A 15688-nucleotide genomic window follows, 5' to 3' on the forward strand; every position below is an offset into this window, starting at 1 on the left:
CTGCATGTGCATTACTGTTAGTCTGCAATTTGCCAGAAATATGTCAACTAATTTAGTGTAATTAATTAATTAATTGTGGTATGTAATGAACCTATATTGCATGCAACTGTAGGTAGACGTTATTATTAGTCTGAATTTACAGGAAACATGTCAACTAATTTATTGTAAATAAATAATTAATTAATTAATGTGGCATGCAATGTCGATGTATATACTGCATACCATGCATTATTATTAGTCTGCAATTTGCAAGAAACATGTCAACTAATTTATTGTAATTAATTAATTAATTAATTGTGGTATACTGCATATGCATTGGCATTAGTCTGAAATTGCATTTAGATAGTTGAGTTAGTCTTTGCATGTTGGTGCCTTTTGTGATATAACCATGGTTGTTACTATGGCAACAGAACCAAACTTTAAGTTGGTATCAATTATTAATATTAATAAAATAAGTAGGCATTGTTGTGACCTACATGTTTAATTAATTAATTAATTAACTAATGAATTGTATTACATGATGAATTATTACTATACTGAGTATGCTGACGTGTGGTGATGTTTTTGTGTTAGGCATATGGGGTGTAGGTTTGGCCACTGACAGGTGTCAGCTTGATGTTGTACCACAAGGTCAAGACACGAACACGTGGGTACTTCGCTCGGACGGTACCGTTTGCCATAACAACGAGGTGCTACATAGAATCGATCCGGCGCCAGTAGAAAGTGATATAGTGGTGAGAGATGTACGACTAATGTGTAGTGAATTGTGTTGTTTGTGTGGAGTGTTGGTAAAGACGTTTGGTGACAGTGTGTGTGTGTGTGTGTGTGTGTGTGTGTGTGTGTGTGTGTGTGTGTGTGTGTGTGTAGAGAGAGAGAGGGGGGGAGAGAGAGATGGTTCCAGTTGCTGATTTATTTACAAGATAATTAGATAATAATCATATATATAGTATATATATTCATATTTATTTATACAGTGGGTAAATCCCACCGCTAAATGAAAGTCTAGTTTTTGTCATTGTTTTAGAGGCAGTTATTGTTAGTGTAGCTAAACTAGCAGGTGTCCAAAAACCAAACGTTTCAACTATCAAAGGGTAGGAACATCCGCCTGCAGCTTCCACGTCCGTCTGGTGATGAGCATCTTCTCTTCCTCTTCAGAAAATGCAGCAGCTCTAGCCAAAGTTGAAGATGGTATAATGTACGAAGGCTTCATGATATTCCAAATGGAAACATCAAAATAAGCAGAATTGCCATTTGTGAAATTGGGATGATAGACATCTCCAGGACGATTGAAAGAAGTACTACTGCAACGCTCTTCAAGGCGTGAACCAGCATCATCAACAAGTAACGTGTGATAGATGATGTGTTGAAGAGCATTATGACGTCTGGATTATAGAGAACCAGATATATTGTAGAGAACCAGAACCAGATCGTAGAGAACCAAAAATTATGTTGACAATGTTATGTGGGAGTGTGTGTGTGATTTGTTTGCCCACTATTAGTGTGCAAAATATAAAAAATTTAAAAATAAAAAATATATATACATGCATATATATATATATATATATATATATATATATATATATATATATATATATATATATATATATATATGCCTTACTCCTTACAACAAGGCAGAAACGGACTTAAACAGGCAAGTCCCAAAAACAGTCATCTGAATCTAAAAGTAGTCTACTTTCTATCAGTCTAGCATTAGACTTCCACAAGCTAACTGACAGCTGCTGCATAAGGTTATTGTAGGCCTGTGAAAACGAAGTGATGTTTGAAGTAATTGTTTTGGTAGCAATGGTTCTCAAACTTTCCAGGCTGGCAGGAGTGCAAGCTCCAAATAATTCCAATACCAGAGGATAGAAGAGTGCACCAGAAAAGGACACGAAGTCATCATATTTGGTGTCTTTCTCAATCTCTCTGGCCAGACTGGCAGAACCTGCAACAGTTGCTGAACTTAACACAAATTTAGGTTGGAACGCATTATGTAGCCTCATCCCCAGGTGTTAGCCTCATCCCTCCGTAGAGAAGCAAGACTAATGCCTGGGGACGAGGCTACCTCAGCCTAGTCATGTGACACGCAAGCACTGCACAGAGGAGCAAGGCGAACACCTGGGGACGAGGCACGAATTATGTATGGTTCTATCAAAGTAAGCAGGACGACCAGTCAAGTAATTGGTGTGGAAGGCGTCTTCATGGTGATCACAGGTGTCTGACGCGAATCTTTGCTCCTTTGAGTGCCTTTGTTATCTATCAATAAAGCATTGAAGATAATGTCTCTGAGAGCATCGTGACGTTTTGACCGTAAATGAGTCTGACAGCAGCCAAGGACATGGTCACAAAAACTGTCAATTATCTGACCACACTTGCATCTTACAGCAGAAGGATGTACTGGAAAAGAGTTATGCCCAACCATGAACAAACAGCAATACAGAACTCATGCCTGTTCATGGAAAGGCAAATGTTTGGGTTAGGAATAGCTCTTAGCCATGTTCCAGCATGTGGTTCTGAAATTGTGTTAAGTCTGGCTTGGTCTCTCAGAGTGCACGAAAGTTTGAGGGCTTCATAGCTCCTACTATCAACTTGAGACTGAAGTGTGTGTTGTGATTGTGAATCAACATTACAATAGGCCATATCTGCAACTCTACCATTTAAATCAACTACTATGTTTGGGTTGCGGTGGGACCAAATATGCATTTACTTTTCGTGGTTCCGCTAAGACATAAACGCTGCTCATTTTCTATCATTCTGTGCTTGGCCTGCCACTGCTCGGCGATGTTGCAGTTCCCGACGTTCTTGCCAAACACATCTTCAACGGGTTGCTTTTGAGACATTTGGACGTCAATCGGAATGAAACGCAAATAGCTATCAAGGGCCTGCGAACAGCTTGACAACAACCGACTGACGGTGCTGTGGTGGCAGGCACGATTTATTCATGCCATGCAACAAACCATAGATGCTGTCTGGAGGGAGCTGGCATGGCTACATAATCAGCAGCGTGAATACATGCCAGCCGTCTCGCCGACAGCCATTGATAATGTGACTGGAATGACTGCTTGCATGTTTAGGACATCTACATATACATCTACGAGAAAATGAGCTGGTGGAGTATGTGAGTGCATGTGCACTGTTCAAACGAGGCGGTTCCCATGATGCAATCAATACTGCAACCAGATTCTTGCAAATGTACGGTAAATGCATGTTTGGTCGCACCGCAGTAGTTGTTGATTTAAATGGTAGAGTTGCAGCTATGGCTCATTAAACTCAAAAGTTCCAACATAGAAATTCTCGTTTAGCACTAGATTCACTATCAATTAGAAAACCTGACTTCTCAAAGGTTGCCTAGTGAAGAAAGTGACTGACCAAGTTTCTACTACAATTGCAGCTGCTAATAAAAGCTATACTAGCTGATCCATAAGCCCTTGTAGACCTAGACCTCCACATTTGATGGGTAAGTTAGTGTTGCTTGAAGCCAAGCTTCATCCGAAAGAGATGAATGAGTTATGACCTCAAGAGAGTGGCGCATGCCTTTGTCAAACAGTAGTTGTTGAGTTGCCTTTCCGGGAGTGATGTATGCCTGGCCTATTGTCATTTGTGGTTCTGCTCATACAGATCAGGACCGTAGCAAGCGGTTCGACGGGTCCGGCCCAGTTTTCCTAAAGTTAAGTTAAGAGTAAACTGGAATAGGGTATAGCTGATTAAATATAATAATAATAATAATATATTTTGTTTCATACAACTACAGGTACATATATTAGATATTTTCTATCTTTAGGCTCGTTCTGTCTCTGTTGTTATAGGCTTCTCTCGTTTTCCAAACGAGAGAATCCTGGAAGGTGGGGGACACGAGACAGGCACCTGACCTACAACATCTGGCACGTTGTCTAATGATATCCAGGATTGCTAGGGCAGACACCACATCAAGCATGCCCATGCATTAATTAATTAATTAATATTTATTTATTTATTTATTTATTTATTATTAACCGATGTATCTAATTAATTTATTTTGCCTGACCTTTTTTCAAAGCTTGTTACATCCCCTGCAGATAAAGCTGAACCAAAAACAATCGTAACTTGCAACATTGTTGTGTGTTGAATGTTTTCTTGTATGCAAGCTCTAATATTTCGTATTATGTGTTTGTAGGGCTGTAGTTACGATCACGTAGAACTCAACATCTTCGTCAATGGGAAGTCAATTCAGTTTCCCATCACAGGAATCAGAGGACGAGTCTATCCACTTTTCTACGGTAAGCGAACACAACACACACACACACACACACACACACACACACACACACACACACACACACACACACACACACACACACACACGACACACACACACACACACACACACACACACACACACACACACACAACACACACACACACACACACACACACACACACACACCGACACACACACACACACACACACACACACACACACACACACACACACACACACACACACACACACACACACCGACACACACACACACACACACACACACCGACACACACACACACACACACACCGACACACACACACACACACACACACACACACACACACCGACACACACACACACACACACCGACACACACACACACACACACACACACACACACACACACACACACACACACCGACACACACACACACACACACACACACACACACCGACACACACACACACACACACACACACACACACACACACACACACCGACACACCGACACACACACACCGACACACACACACCGACACACACACACCGACACACACACACACACACACACACACACACACACACACACACACACACACACACACACACCGACACACACACACACACACACACACACACACACCGACACACACACACACCGACACACACACACACACACACACACACACACACACACACACACACCGACACACACACACACCGACACACACACACACCGACACACACACACACCGACACACACACACACACACACACACACACACACACACACACCACACACACACACACACACACACACCGACACACACACACACACACCGACACACACACACACACACCGACACACACACACACACACACCGACACACACACACACCGACACACACACACACACCGACACACACACACACACACACCGACACACACACACACCGACACACACACACACACACCGACACACACACACACACACACACACACACACCGACACACACACACACACACACACACACACCGACACACACACACACACACACCGACACACACACCGACACACACACACACACACACACCGACACACACACACACACACACACACCGACACACACACACACACACACCGACACACACACACACACACACACACACACACACACACACACACACACACACACACCGACACACACACACACACACACACACACACACACCGACACACACACACACACACACACACCGACACACACACACACACACACACACCGACACACACACACACCGACACACACACACACACACACACACACCGACACACACACACACCGACACACACCGACACACACACACACCGACACACACACACACACACACACACACACACACACACACACACACACACCGACACACACACACACACACACACACACACCGACACACACACACACACACACCGACACACACACACACACACACACACACACACACACACACCGACACACACACACACACACCGACACACACACACACACACACACACACACACACACACACACACACACACACACACCGACACACACACACACACACACACACCGACACACACACACACACACACACACACACACACACACACACACACACACCGACACACACACACACACACACACCGACACACACACACACACACACACACACACCGACACACACACACACACACCGACACACACACACACACACACACACACACACACACACACACACACACACACACACACACACACACACGACACACACACACACACACACCGACACACACACACACACACACACACACACACACACACACACACACACACACACACACACACACACACACACACACACACCGACACACCGACACACACACACCGACACACACACACCGACACACACACCGACACACACACACACACACACACCGACACACACACACACACACACCGACACACACACACACACACACACACACACACACACACACACACACCGACACACACACACACACACACACACCGACACACACACACACACACACACACCGACACACACACACACACACACACACACACACACACACACACACACACACACACACACACACACACACACACACACACACCGACACACACACACACCGACACACACACACACCGACACACACACACACCGACACACACACACACACACACACACACACACACACACACACACACACACACACACACACACACACACACACACACACACACACACCGACACACACACACACACACACCGACACACACACACACACACACCGACACACACACACACCGACACACACACACACACACACCGACACACACACACACCGACACACACACACACACACCGACACACACACACACACACCGACACACACACACACACACACACCGACACACACACACACACACACCGACACACACCGACACACACACACACACACACACACCGACACACACACACACACACACACACACCGACACACACACCGACACACACACACACACACACACCGACACACACACACACACACACACCGACACACACACACACACACACACCGACACACACACACACACACACACACCGACACACACACACACACACACACACACACACACACACACACACACACACACACACACACACACACACACACACACACACACACACCGACACACACACACACACACACACACACACACACCGACACACACACACACACACACACACACCGACACACACACACACACACCGACACACACCGACACACACACACACCGACACACACCGACACACACACACACCGACACACACACACACCGACACACACCGACACACACACACACCGACACACACACACCGACACACACACCGACACACACACACCGACACACACACACACACACACACCGACACACACACACACACACACACACCGACACACACACACACCGACACACACACACACACACACACCGACACACACACACACACACACACACACACACACACACACACCGACACACACACACACACACACACACACACACACCGACACACACACACACACACCGACACACACACACACACCGACACACACACACACACCGACACACACCGACACACACACACCGACACACACCGACACACACACACACACACACACACACACACACCGACACACACCGACACACACACACACACACACACACACACCGACACACACACACACACCGACACACACACACACACACACACACACACACACACACACACACCGACACACACACACACACCGACACACACACACACACACACACACACACACACACACACCGACACACACACACACACACACACACACACACACACACACACACCGACACACACACACACACACACACACACACACCGACACACACACACACACACACACACACACACACACACACACACCGACACACACACACACACCGACACACACACACACACCGACACACACACACACACCGACACACACACACACACACCGACACACACACACACACCGACACACACACACACACACACACACACACACACCGACACACACACCGACACACACACACACACACACACACACACACACCGACACACACACACACACACACACACACACACACACACACACACACACACACACCGACACACACCGACACACACACACACACACACACACACACACCGACACACACACACCGACACACACACACACACCGACACACACACACACACCGACACACACACACACACCGACACACACACACACACCGACACACACACACACCGACACACACACACACCGACACACACACACACACACACCGACACACACACACACACACCGACACACACACACACACACACCGACACACACACACACACACCGACACACACACACACACCGACACACACACACACACCGACACACACACACACACCGACACACACACACACACCGACACACACACACCGACACACACACACACACACACACACACACACACACCGACACACACACACACACACACCGACACACACACACACACACACACACACCGACACACACACACCGACACACACACACCGACACACACACACACACACACACACCGACACACACACACCGACACACACACACACCTAACAAACACTGCCTTACAGTCGACGACGCGGCAATCCTGGACGTCATCTTCACCGACTTCATCTATCCAGCTCCGGAAGGTTTCGAGCAAATCATGTTTGAACAAAACATTCTGTAGGCACCTTACGTGTACACCAGTACATGTGACAAAAAGGCAAATATCTACAGTACAAACATATCTGTTTATTAATATTAATATTAACACATTGTTGAAAGACAATTTTTCAATCAATAATAAATACTATACACCCGGGGGCGTGTCACATCACTTCTTGAGCAACCGAAAATAGCATCGTCCACACACGAAGACCTTCTCCTGGTAAGCAGCCGGCGACGTCGCCCCCAGTTGTGATCGAAGAACCTGATTGCCGCAGCAGTTCCCACAGAATTTATCACCGCAACTCGAGCAAAAGACGTGCGACGAACGAAGCGATTTGTTACACGAGAAGCATCGAGGCTTGACAGGTTTTCTACGTTTGGATACAACACGAGCATTCGCAGTCGTTCGTCGTCGAAGAAATCGTGACAACGCCGATGACTTGACGACCTCGGAGTCGACTGTCACATCCGTGTTTATGCTCTCCTGTAGACTACGTGTCGGTCCGGTATCACCAGAGTCGGTCGAATCGTCCAGTGCAAATCGATTCAACGATTGAATGTCGATCTCGTCGTCGTTGTCGTCGTTTGACGAATTGGCAGCTTCCACTTGCTTCACTGATAGTTCACCGTTGGATACCGGGTCCACAGTCTCTTTGACTGTGTCGGTAATCGTGATAATCGGAGTCGACAATCTTTTCTTGACTCGCTTGAATCTCTTCATTCTCTCATGTATCATCTCGTATAGACATCCGTTTACCATAAAGCTCCACACAATAACAACAACAAGCACCAATCTCCATGACACCAGCCAGTAGGTTATTGATATCAACACTGAACCGATCAGGTATTTCGCTGTCCTGACTGGTTGCCGCCAGTACAGCACGCCTCTCATCTCCTCGGTCACGTGGAACGCCTGCAGGACGCCCGCTTGCAATTGTTCGACCAGACAGCGAAACTTGCGAATGCTCTCCTCCGTTTTCACCACGTCCTCGTGACATAACGCGAGAAACTGCGTCGTATTATCGCGATATCGCGGTCTGTCGCTTCGCGCATGCGCATTATCCGAAGACGCCTCAGACGCTTTCGATTTGACGAAACCGAACACGAGCATTAGAGATAAGGTAAGAAAAGCGACTGGAATCCAATGTTCGGCGAACAAACAGGCCGCACAGAGACAGACGAGAGTGAGCGACGAGCGTAGAGGCGAAACCCAATGGACGAGGTCGGAGACGATGGGATGTACCCACAGGAGAGGCCACAGAGACGCGCGCAGCACGTCGACGCGACCGACGAATTGCTGTATGTCGAGACCAGAGGACATGAACACACGGGTGGACACGCCCACTCGATTTGTATGATCAGAGCGTATCGAGACGAGACGCCACCTCACCACACACCGTCACCACCTAGCGGACTCATCGACGTTGCACAATTTGTCCACGAATCTTGCCTATTAGGAATCACATGATTACTCATCACGTGACTAACACTTAAGTAACACGTAATAATACATCACGTGATTATAATGTCCCGTATGTACACGTGTACGTGCGTATCTGATTTACGTATAGCTTGTCATGAAGTGCAATAGAGTCTAGCCACACACCTCAAGAAACACTAACAGACTAACCAACGTTACACAGTTTAGGAATCTCGCTGGATAAATAATCACGTCATTAACACTATAAGGCATCATTGCCCGGATAACAACTTACAGTTTTTTGTTTTTATATAATATTTTTGTTTTATAATATAATTTTGTGTTTTTTATATAATTTTTTGTTCTTTTTATATAATTTTCTGTTTTTCATATAATTTTTTGCTTTTTTATATAATTTTGTTTTTCTATATAATTTTTTGTTCTTATATAATTTTTTGCTTTTTATATAATTTTTTTGTTTTTTATATAAATTTTCTGTTTTTTATATAATTTTTTTGTTTTTATATAAATTTTCTGTTTTTTATCTAATTTTTTGTCTTTTTATATAATAATTTTTTTCTTTTACATAATTTTTTTATATAATTTTTGATTTTTATATAATTTTTTTGCCTTTTTATTTAATTTTTTTATGTAATTTTTTTGCTTTTTTATTTATTTTTTTGTTATTTTATATAATTTTTTTGTTTTTTATATAATTTTTTGTTTTTATGTAAATTTTTTGTATATATTTTTTTGTTTGTTTTATATAATTTTTTATTTGTTTCTAAATATATTTTCAAATATTGTCTATGTCAATAATACAGCAATCGCAGAAACTATAAGAAAACTCGCTACTATCATAAATCAGTTTACTCATAGTCACGTATTATAATAACTGGCTTAGTAAGTCACGTGATTCAACACACCACGTGATTAAACGCACCACGTGATTATAATATCCCGGGCGCTTACTTGACGTTTGCGTCTCTGATGAATTGCGGCGGAAAATAGAGTTTAACGATGAAGAAGAAAGTACAATCCGTGTAAACTTTCTACTGTCTTGATGTAATGATAATGGTGGCGCTGTTTCGCGTCGTTTTCAGGTTCTGTTGATGGGAAAGAGCGGCTCGGGCAAGACGAGCATGCGCTCGATTATCTTCGCAAATTATATAGCTAGAGACACTCGACGGCTGGGAGCAACAAGTTGGTCGTTGCCTGTTTGGCATGTTGTGTGTGTGTGTGTGTGTGTGTGTGTGTGTGCGTGTGTGTGCGTGTGTGTGTGTGTGTGTGTGTGTGTGTGCGTGTGTGTGTGTGTGTGTGTGTGTGTGTGTGTGTGTGTGTGGGTGTGCGGGTGTCGTAACGTCACATGTGTATGTTGTTGCATAAGCCGGTGGTGTAGGCACAGATGTACATGTTGAGTGGCTTGTACGGTATGGGAGTAGTGTGTGTTGTAGTTGGAGAATTGTTGGAGATTAGATCTGTGCATTGTTTGTATGGATGTCTGTATGTTTGTCTGTCTGTAATTCTGTCTGTCGGTCTGTCTGTCTGGTTGTCTGTCTGTGTCTGTTTGTGTTTGTCTCTGTGTCTGTCTGTTTGTCTGTCTGGTTGTCTGTCTGTCTGTCTGGTTGTCTGTCTGTCTGTCTATCTGTCTGTCTGTTTGTGTTTGTCTGTGTGTGTTTGTATGTCTGTCTGTCTGTTTGTCTGTCTGTTTGTCTGTCTGGTTGTCCGTCTGTCTGTCTGTCTGTTTGTGTTTGTCTTTGTGTGTGCTTGTATGTCTGTCTGTCTGTCTGTTTACCTGTCTGTCTGTTTGTATGTCTATTTGTCTGCTTGTCAAATTTGTATACGTCCTACATCAAAACTAGTACTTGTTGTATGGTATCTGTAGGCGCCTCGTGTTGGTGAGTAACACATCCCAATAGAGTTTTCTGATCGTCTAGGTAGCCTACTGAAGCGCCTCGCCCTGGCTAGACAGTACAGTACACGTATTTATTGAGACTCTGTTATGGAAATTACCATAAACATGCAAACTTTCGAGCCCTGTTTTAGAAGACACCAATACATCTTTTCTGTTTTTCTAGTTGATGTTGAGCATTCACACGTTCGATTCCTCGGCAATTTGGTATTGAATTTGTGGGACTGCGGTGGTCAGGAGGCGTTCATGGAGAACTACTTTACAAGCCAACGTGACAACATTTTCAAGAACGTTGAGGTCCTCATTTATGTGTTTGATGTGGAGAGTCGTGAGGTGGAGCGAGACATGCACTACTACCAGTCGTGCTTGGAGGCAATCCTTCAGAATTCACCACAGGCAAAAGTGTTCTGCCTCATTCATAAGATGGATTTAGTTCAAGAAGATCAAAGACATCAGGTGAAAATCGTGTACGTGCACACACACACACACACACACACACACACACACACACACACACACACACTATTTGTGTCAATGTCTAATCAATCATAAGTGTTATTTGTTCTTTAGATTTTTTCAGAACGAGAGCAGGAGCTCCGAAAGTTCTCGCTGCCATTGCAATGCAGCTGCTTTAGCACATCAATCTGGGATGAGACTCTCTACAAGGTGACTCTTATGATTGATATCAATAGAAAATAGGAAACCTTTGTGCATCAATAGGCGTGGTCGTCGATTGTTTATCAACTAATTCCAAACGTGAGGCAGCTGGAATCCAATCTCGACCAGTTTGCTGAAATCATGGAGGCCGACGAAGTGTTGTTGTTTGAGCGTGCGACTTTTCTCGTCAGTCTGCAGTCATGCGAGATGTTTACCTGCATTGATATCAATTGTTGTTTAGGTAATTTCGCATTCGAAGCGCAAGCCGCACAATGACATGCATCGGTTTGAGAAGATCAGTAATATTATCAAGCAGTTTAAACTGAGCTGCAGGTGAGAAGCATGACTTGCAGCTATCTGAGAGCTAATACATGCATAGTAGCTAAGTAAACTGTGAATCGTGACACATCTGTGGAGTATACAAAATAGATTAATATTATTATATTAATTTATTATAATTATTTATTAATATTATGATATTTTTAATTGTATTTAGTATATATAATTTACAATATTATTTATTTATTGTATTTATTGTATGTTTATTTATTACTAGTATACATGGCCCGTTCTTTGTACGGGCAAGATACTGTAGTGTAAAGTTAGGTCTGAGGACACGTCACGTGCATCTTTTTTTGCCAGGTCCCGGATGCGCTTAATGATTTCGAAGCTTGCTCTTCGCACTTGTTTCGATCGATATCGACACACTCCCCGTGTAGCGCTTGCTGCAGAAAACGTGTAGGTTGGATTCGGTGCAAATGCAATCAGAATTTGGAGAGAAACGAAAGCGATAGAAGAGTAAGTTTCGTCGGCAAGAGATATTCGATTGCTCGAAGCTTTGCGAAGGACGACAATGCATACGGTCTACACAGGACTGGCGTGGGCGTGTGTCCGAATGAACCGGAATGTGTAGCGTTTGCGTCATCGAAAAATTTTACGCGGGGGTCGACCCCTCGAGAGGGGACCCGGTGCATACTTTTTTTAAATTTTTTTACGGAAACCTTTCCCTGTACGTGCCGAGTGTGCGTACCGATTTCGGTTGCGAACGGAGAAAAGACGTGGCTCCCAAACGCGAACACACACAGACAGACAGACAGACAATTTGAGCTTTATATAGTAGACTAGTACACATGGCCCGTCCTTCGTACGGGCAAGATACTGTAGTGTAAAGATAGGTCTGTGGACACGTCACGTGCAATCTTTGTTGCGAGGTCCCGGATATGCTGAATAAATTCGAATTTTGCTCTTCGCGCTTGTTTCGATAGAAATCGACACACTCCCCGTGTAGCGCTTGCTGCAGAAAACGTGTAGGTTGGATTCGGTGCAAATGTGATCAGAATTTGGAGAGAAACGCAAGCGATAGAAGAGTAAGTTTCGTCGGCAAGAGATATTCGATTGCTCGAAGCTTTTCGAAGGACAGCGATGCATAGGGTCTACACGGGACTGGTGCGGGCGTGTGTTCGAATGAACTGCAATGTGTAGCGTTTGCGTCGTCGAGAAATTTCACGCGTGGGTCGATCCCTCGAGAGGGGACCCGGTGCAATATTTTTTTTATTTTTTACGCAAACCTTCCTCTGTGCGTGCCGATTTCGGTTGCAAACGGACAAAAGACGTGACCGCCAAACGCGAACATACACACACACACAGACAGACAGACAATTTGAGCTTTATATATTAGATGTTATATATTTATTGTATTTAAAAATTAATTTATTGGTATTTTATTATGTTATATATTTACTATATTAATTAACATATTTATTTATTGTATGTTAATTTATTATTTATTTATTTTATTTATTGTATGGTAATTTATTATTTATTTATTTTATTTATTGTATATTAATATATTATTTATTTATTTTATTTATTTTATGTTAATTTATTTTTTATTTATTTTATATATTGTATGGTAATTTATTTATTTTATATATTGTATGGTAATTTATTATTTATTTATTTTATTTATTTTATGTTAATTTATTATTTACGTATTTGATAATATTATTTATTTAATTATTTATTTATATTAGTTAATATTATTAATAATATTGTTATTTAATGTATTAATATTATTATTTATTTAAATTTTTTTAAATTAATGTATTATTTATGTATTATATTTATTGTATATTTATTTATTATATTTACCTTTTGTGTATTCCCGGCAGCAAACTGCAAGCTCACTTTCAGAGCATGGAAGTTCGCAATTCACAGTTCGCTGCCTACATCGATGTGTTCACATCAAATACGTACGTCATGGTCATCACATCAGATTGCACTCTTCGTAAGGCTCAGTGGACTTGCATTAGGATTCGTTGTCATAGTGGCATCTGTTTGTGTTGACAGCTTCGGCGGCAATTCTGGTCAACATTAGGAATGCTCGAAAGCACTTTGAAAAATTGGAGAAATTGGATAGTGGACCATCTGCTCTGCACGCTGTGCAAGTCTGAGATATACAGCTGTAGTAGATTGTACTGGTCTGTTTTGTGGCTTATATTGCACAGCGTACTGAGGATAAGCTGGCGTATTAACCAACAAGTGATGTATTCACAGGTGCAGCTTGCTGTTTGGTTTCATTGGTTTGTGACTGGACCGGCAGTCGCAGGATGTAATGGGTACATACGTGTGTGTGTGTGTGTGTGTGTGTGTGTGTGTGTGTGTTGTGTTGTGTTGTGTATAACAATGATCAAGAAGATAAGGCTAAGGTGGCTAGGCAACGTAGCCAGGATGGAACCTTATTGTATTTCAAGGCAATTGCTGGGTTGGAAGTTTGAAGGAGGTAAACGTTCTGTAGGCAGTCAGAAGCTGAGATGGGTTGATGTTGTGATGAGAGATTTGAAGAAATGTATGCTCAACAAAGAATGGATGCACATTGCCCAACATGGTGCTAAGTGGAGATCCATAGTGGACGCTGTAGTTACAGAGTTGACGAGGAAGCTAAGTAAATGGAAAAGACAGAAAAAGATAAATGTAAGGCAAGAAATGAGGGGAAGCAAGTATCAGATCAGATCGACCTACAATGTACTCAATCTTGTTGCACTGTTACAACCCAAAACAAGGCAGAAACATGGAGCAGCAGCTCCAG

General features: G+C 43.6%; 3 protein-coding genes across 3 annotated transcripts in view; 2 read left to right on the forward strand and 1 right to left on the reverse strand.

The window, feature by feature from the left end:
- Positions 1-8672, forward strand: part of LOC134196261 (SPRY domain-containing protein 7-like) — a 9356-nt gene extending 684 nt beyond the window's left edge. The window contains exons 3-5 of the mRNA XM_062665351.1: positions 574-734; positions 4154-4256; positions 8533-8672. Coding sequence (XP_062521335.1) covers positions 574-734; positions 4154-4256; positions 8533-8630 — 362 coding nt within the window. The 3' untranslated portion in view covers positions 8631-8672. The remainder of the gene's footprint in view (positions 1-573; positions 735-4153; positions 4257-8532) is intronic.
- LOC134196259 (protrudin-like) lies at positions 8571-10023 on the reverse strand. Its single transcript, XM_062665349.1, has one exon. The coding sequence runs from the start codon at positions 9930-9932 to the stop codon at positions 8778-8780; it is 1155 nt and encodes a 384-aa protein (XP_062521333.1). The 5' UTR covers positions 9933-10023; the 3' UTR covers positions 8571-8777.
- A 962-nt stretch (positions 10024-10985) lies between these two features.
- LOC134196260 (ras-related GTP-binding protein A-like) lies at positions 10986-15156 on the forward strand. Its single transcript, XM_062665350.1, has 8 exons — positions 10986-11063; positions 11135-11234; positions 12110-12399; positions 12514-12609; positions 12664-12786; positions 12842-12933; positions 14772-14887; positions 14950-15156. The coding sequence occupies exons 1-8, from the start codon at positions 11052-11054 to the stop codon at positions 15051-15053; spliced, it is 933 nt and encodes a 310-aa protein (XP_062521334.1). The 5' UTR covers positions 10986-11051; the 3' UTR covers positions 15054-15156.
- Positions 15157-15688: the final 532 nt, after the last annotated feature.

This window comes from Corticium candelabrum, chromosome 21 (genome assembly GCF_963422355.1).
Source record: "Corticium candelabrum chromosome 21, ooCorCand1.1, whole genome shotgun sequence".
NCBI lineage: Eukaryota > Metazoa > Porifera > Homoscleromorpha > Homosclerophorida > Plakinidae > Corticium > Corticium candelabrum.

Coding starts and splice junctions, on each gene's coding strand:
- LOC134196259 (XM_062665349.1), bottom strand. CDS start 9,932: ATGTCCTCTGGTCTCGACATACAGCAATTCGTCGGTCGCGTCGACGTG.
- LOC134196260 (XM_062665350.1), top strand. Junction 12,787..12,841: donor TTGAGCGTGCGACTTTTCTC/GTCAGTCTGCAG, acceptor ATTGTTGTTTAG/GTAATTTCGCATTCGAAGCG. Junction 14,888..14,949: donor CACATCAGATTGCACTCTTC/GTAAGGCTCAGT, acceptor TTGTGTTGACAG/CTTCGGCGGCAATTCTGGTC.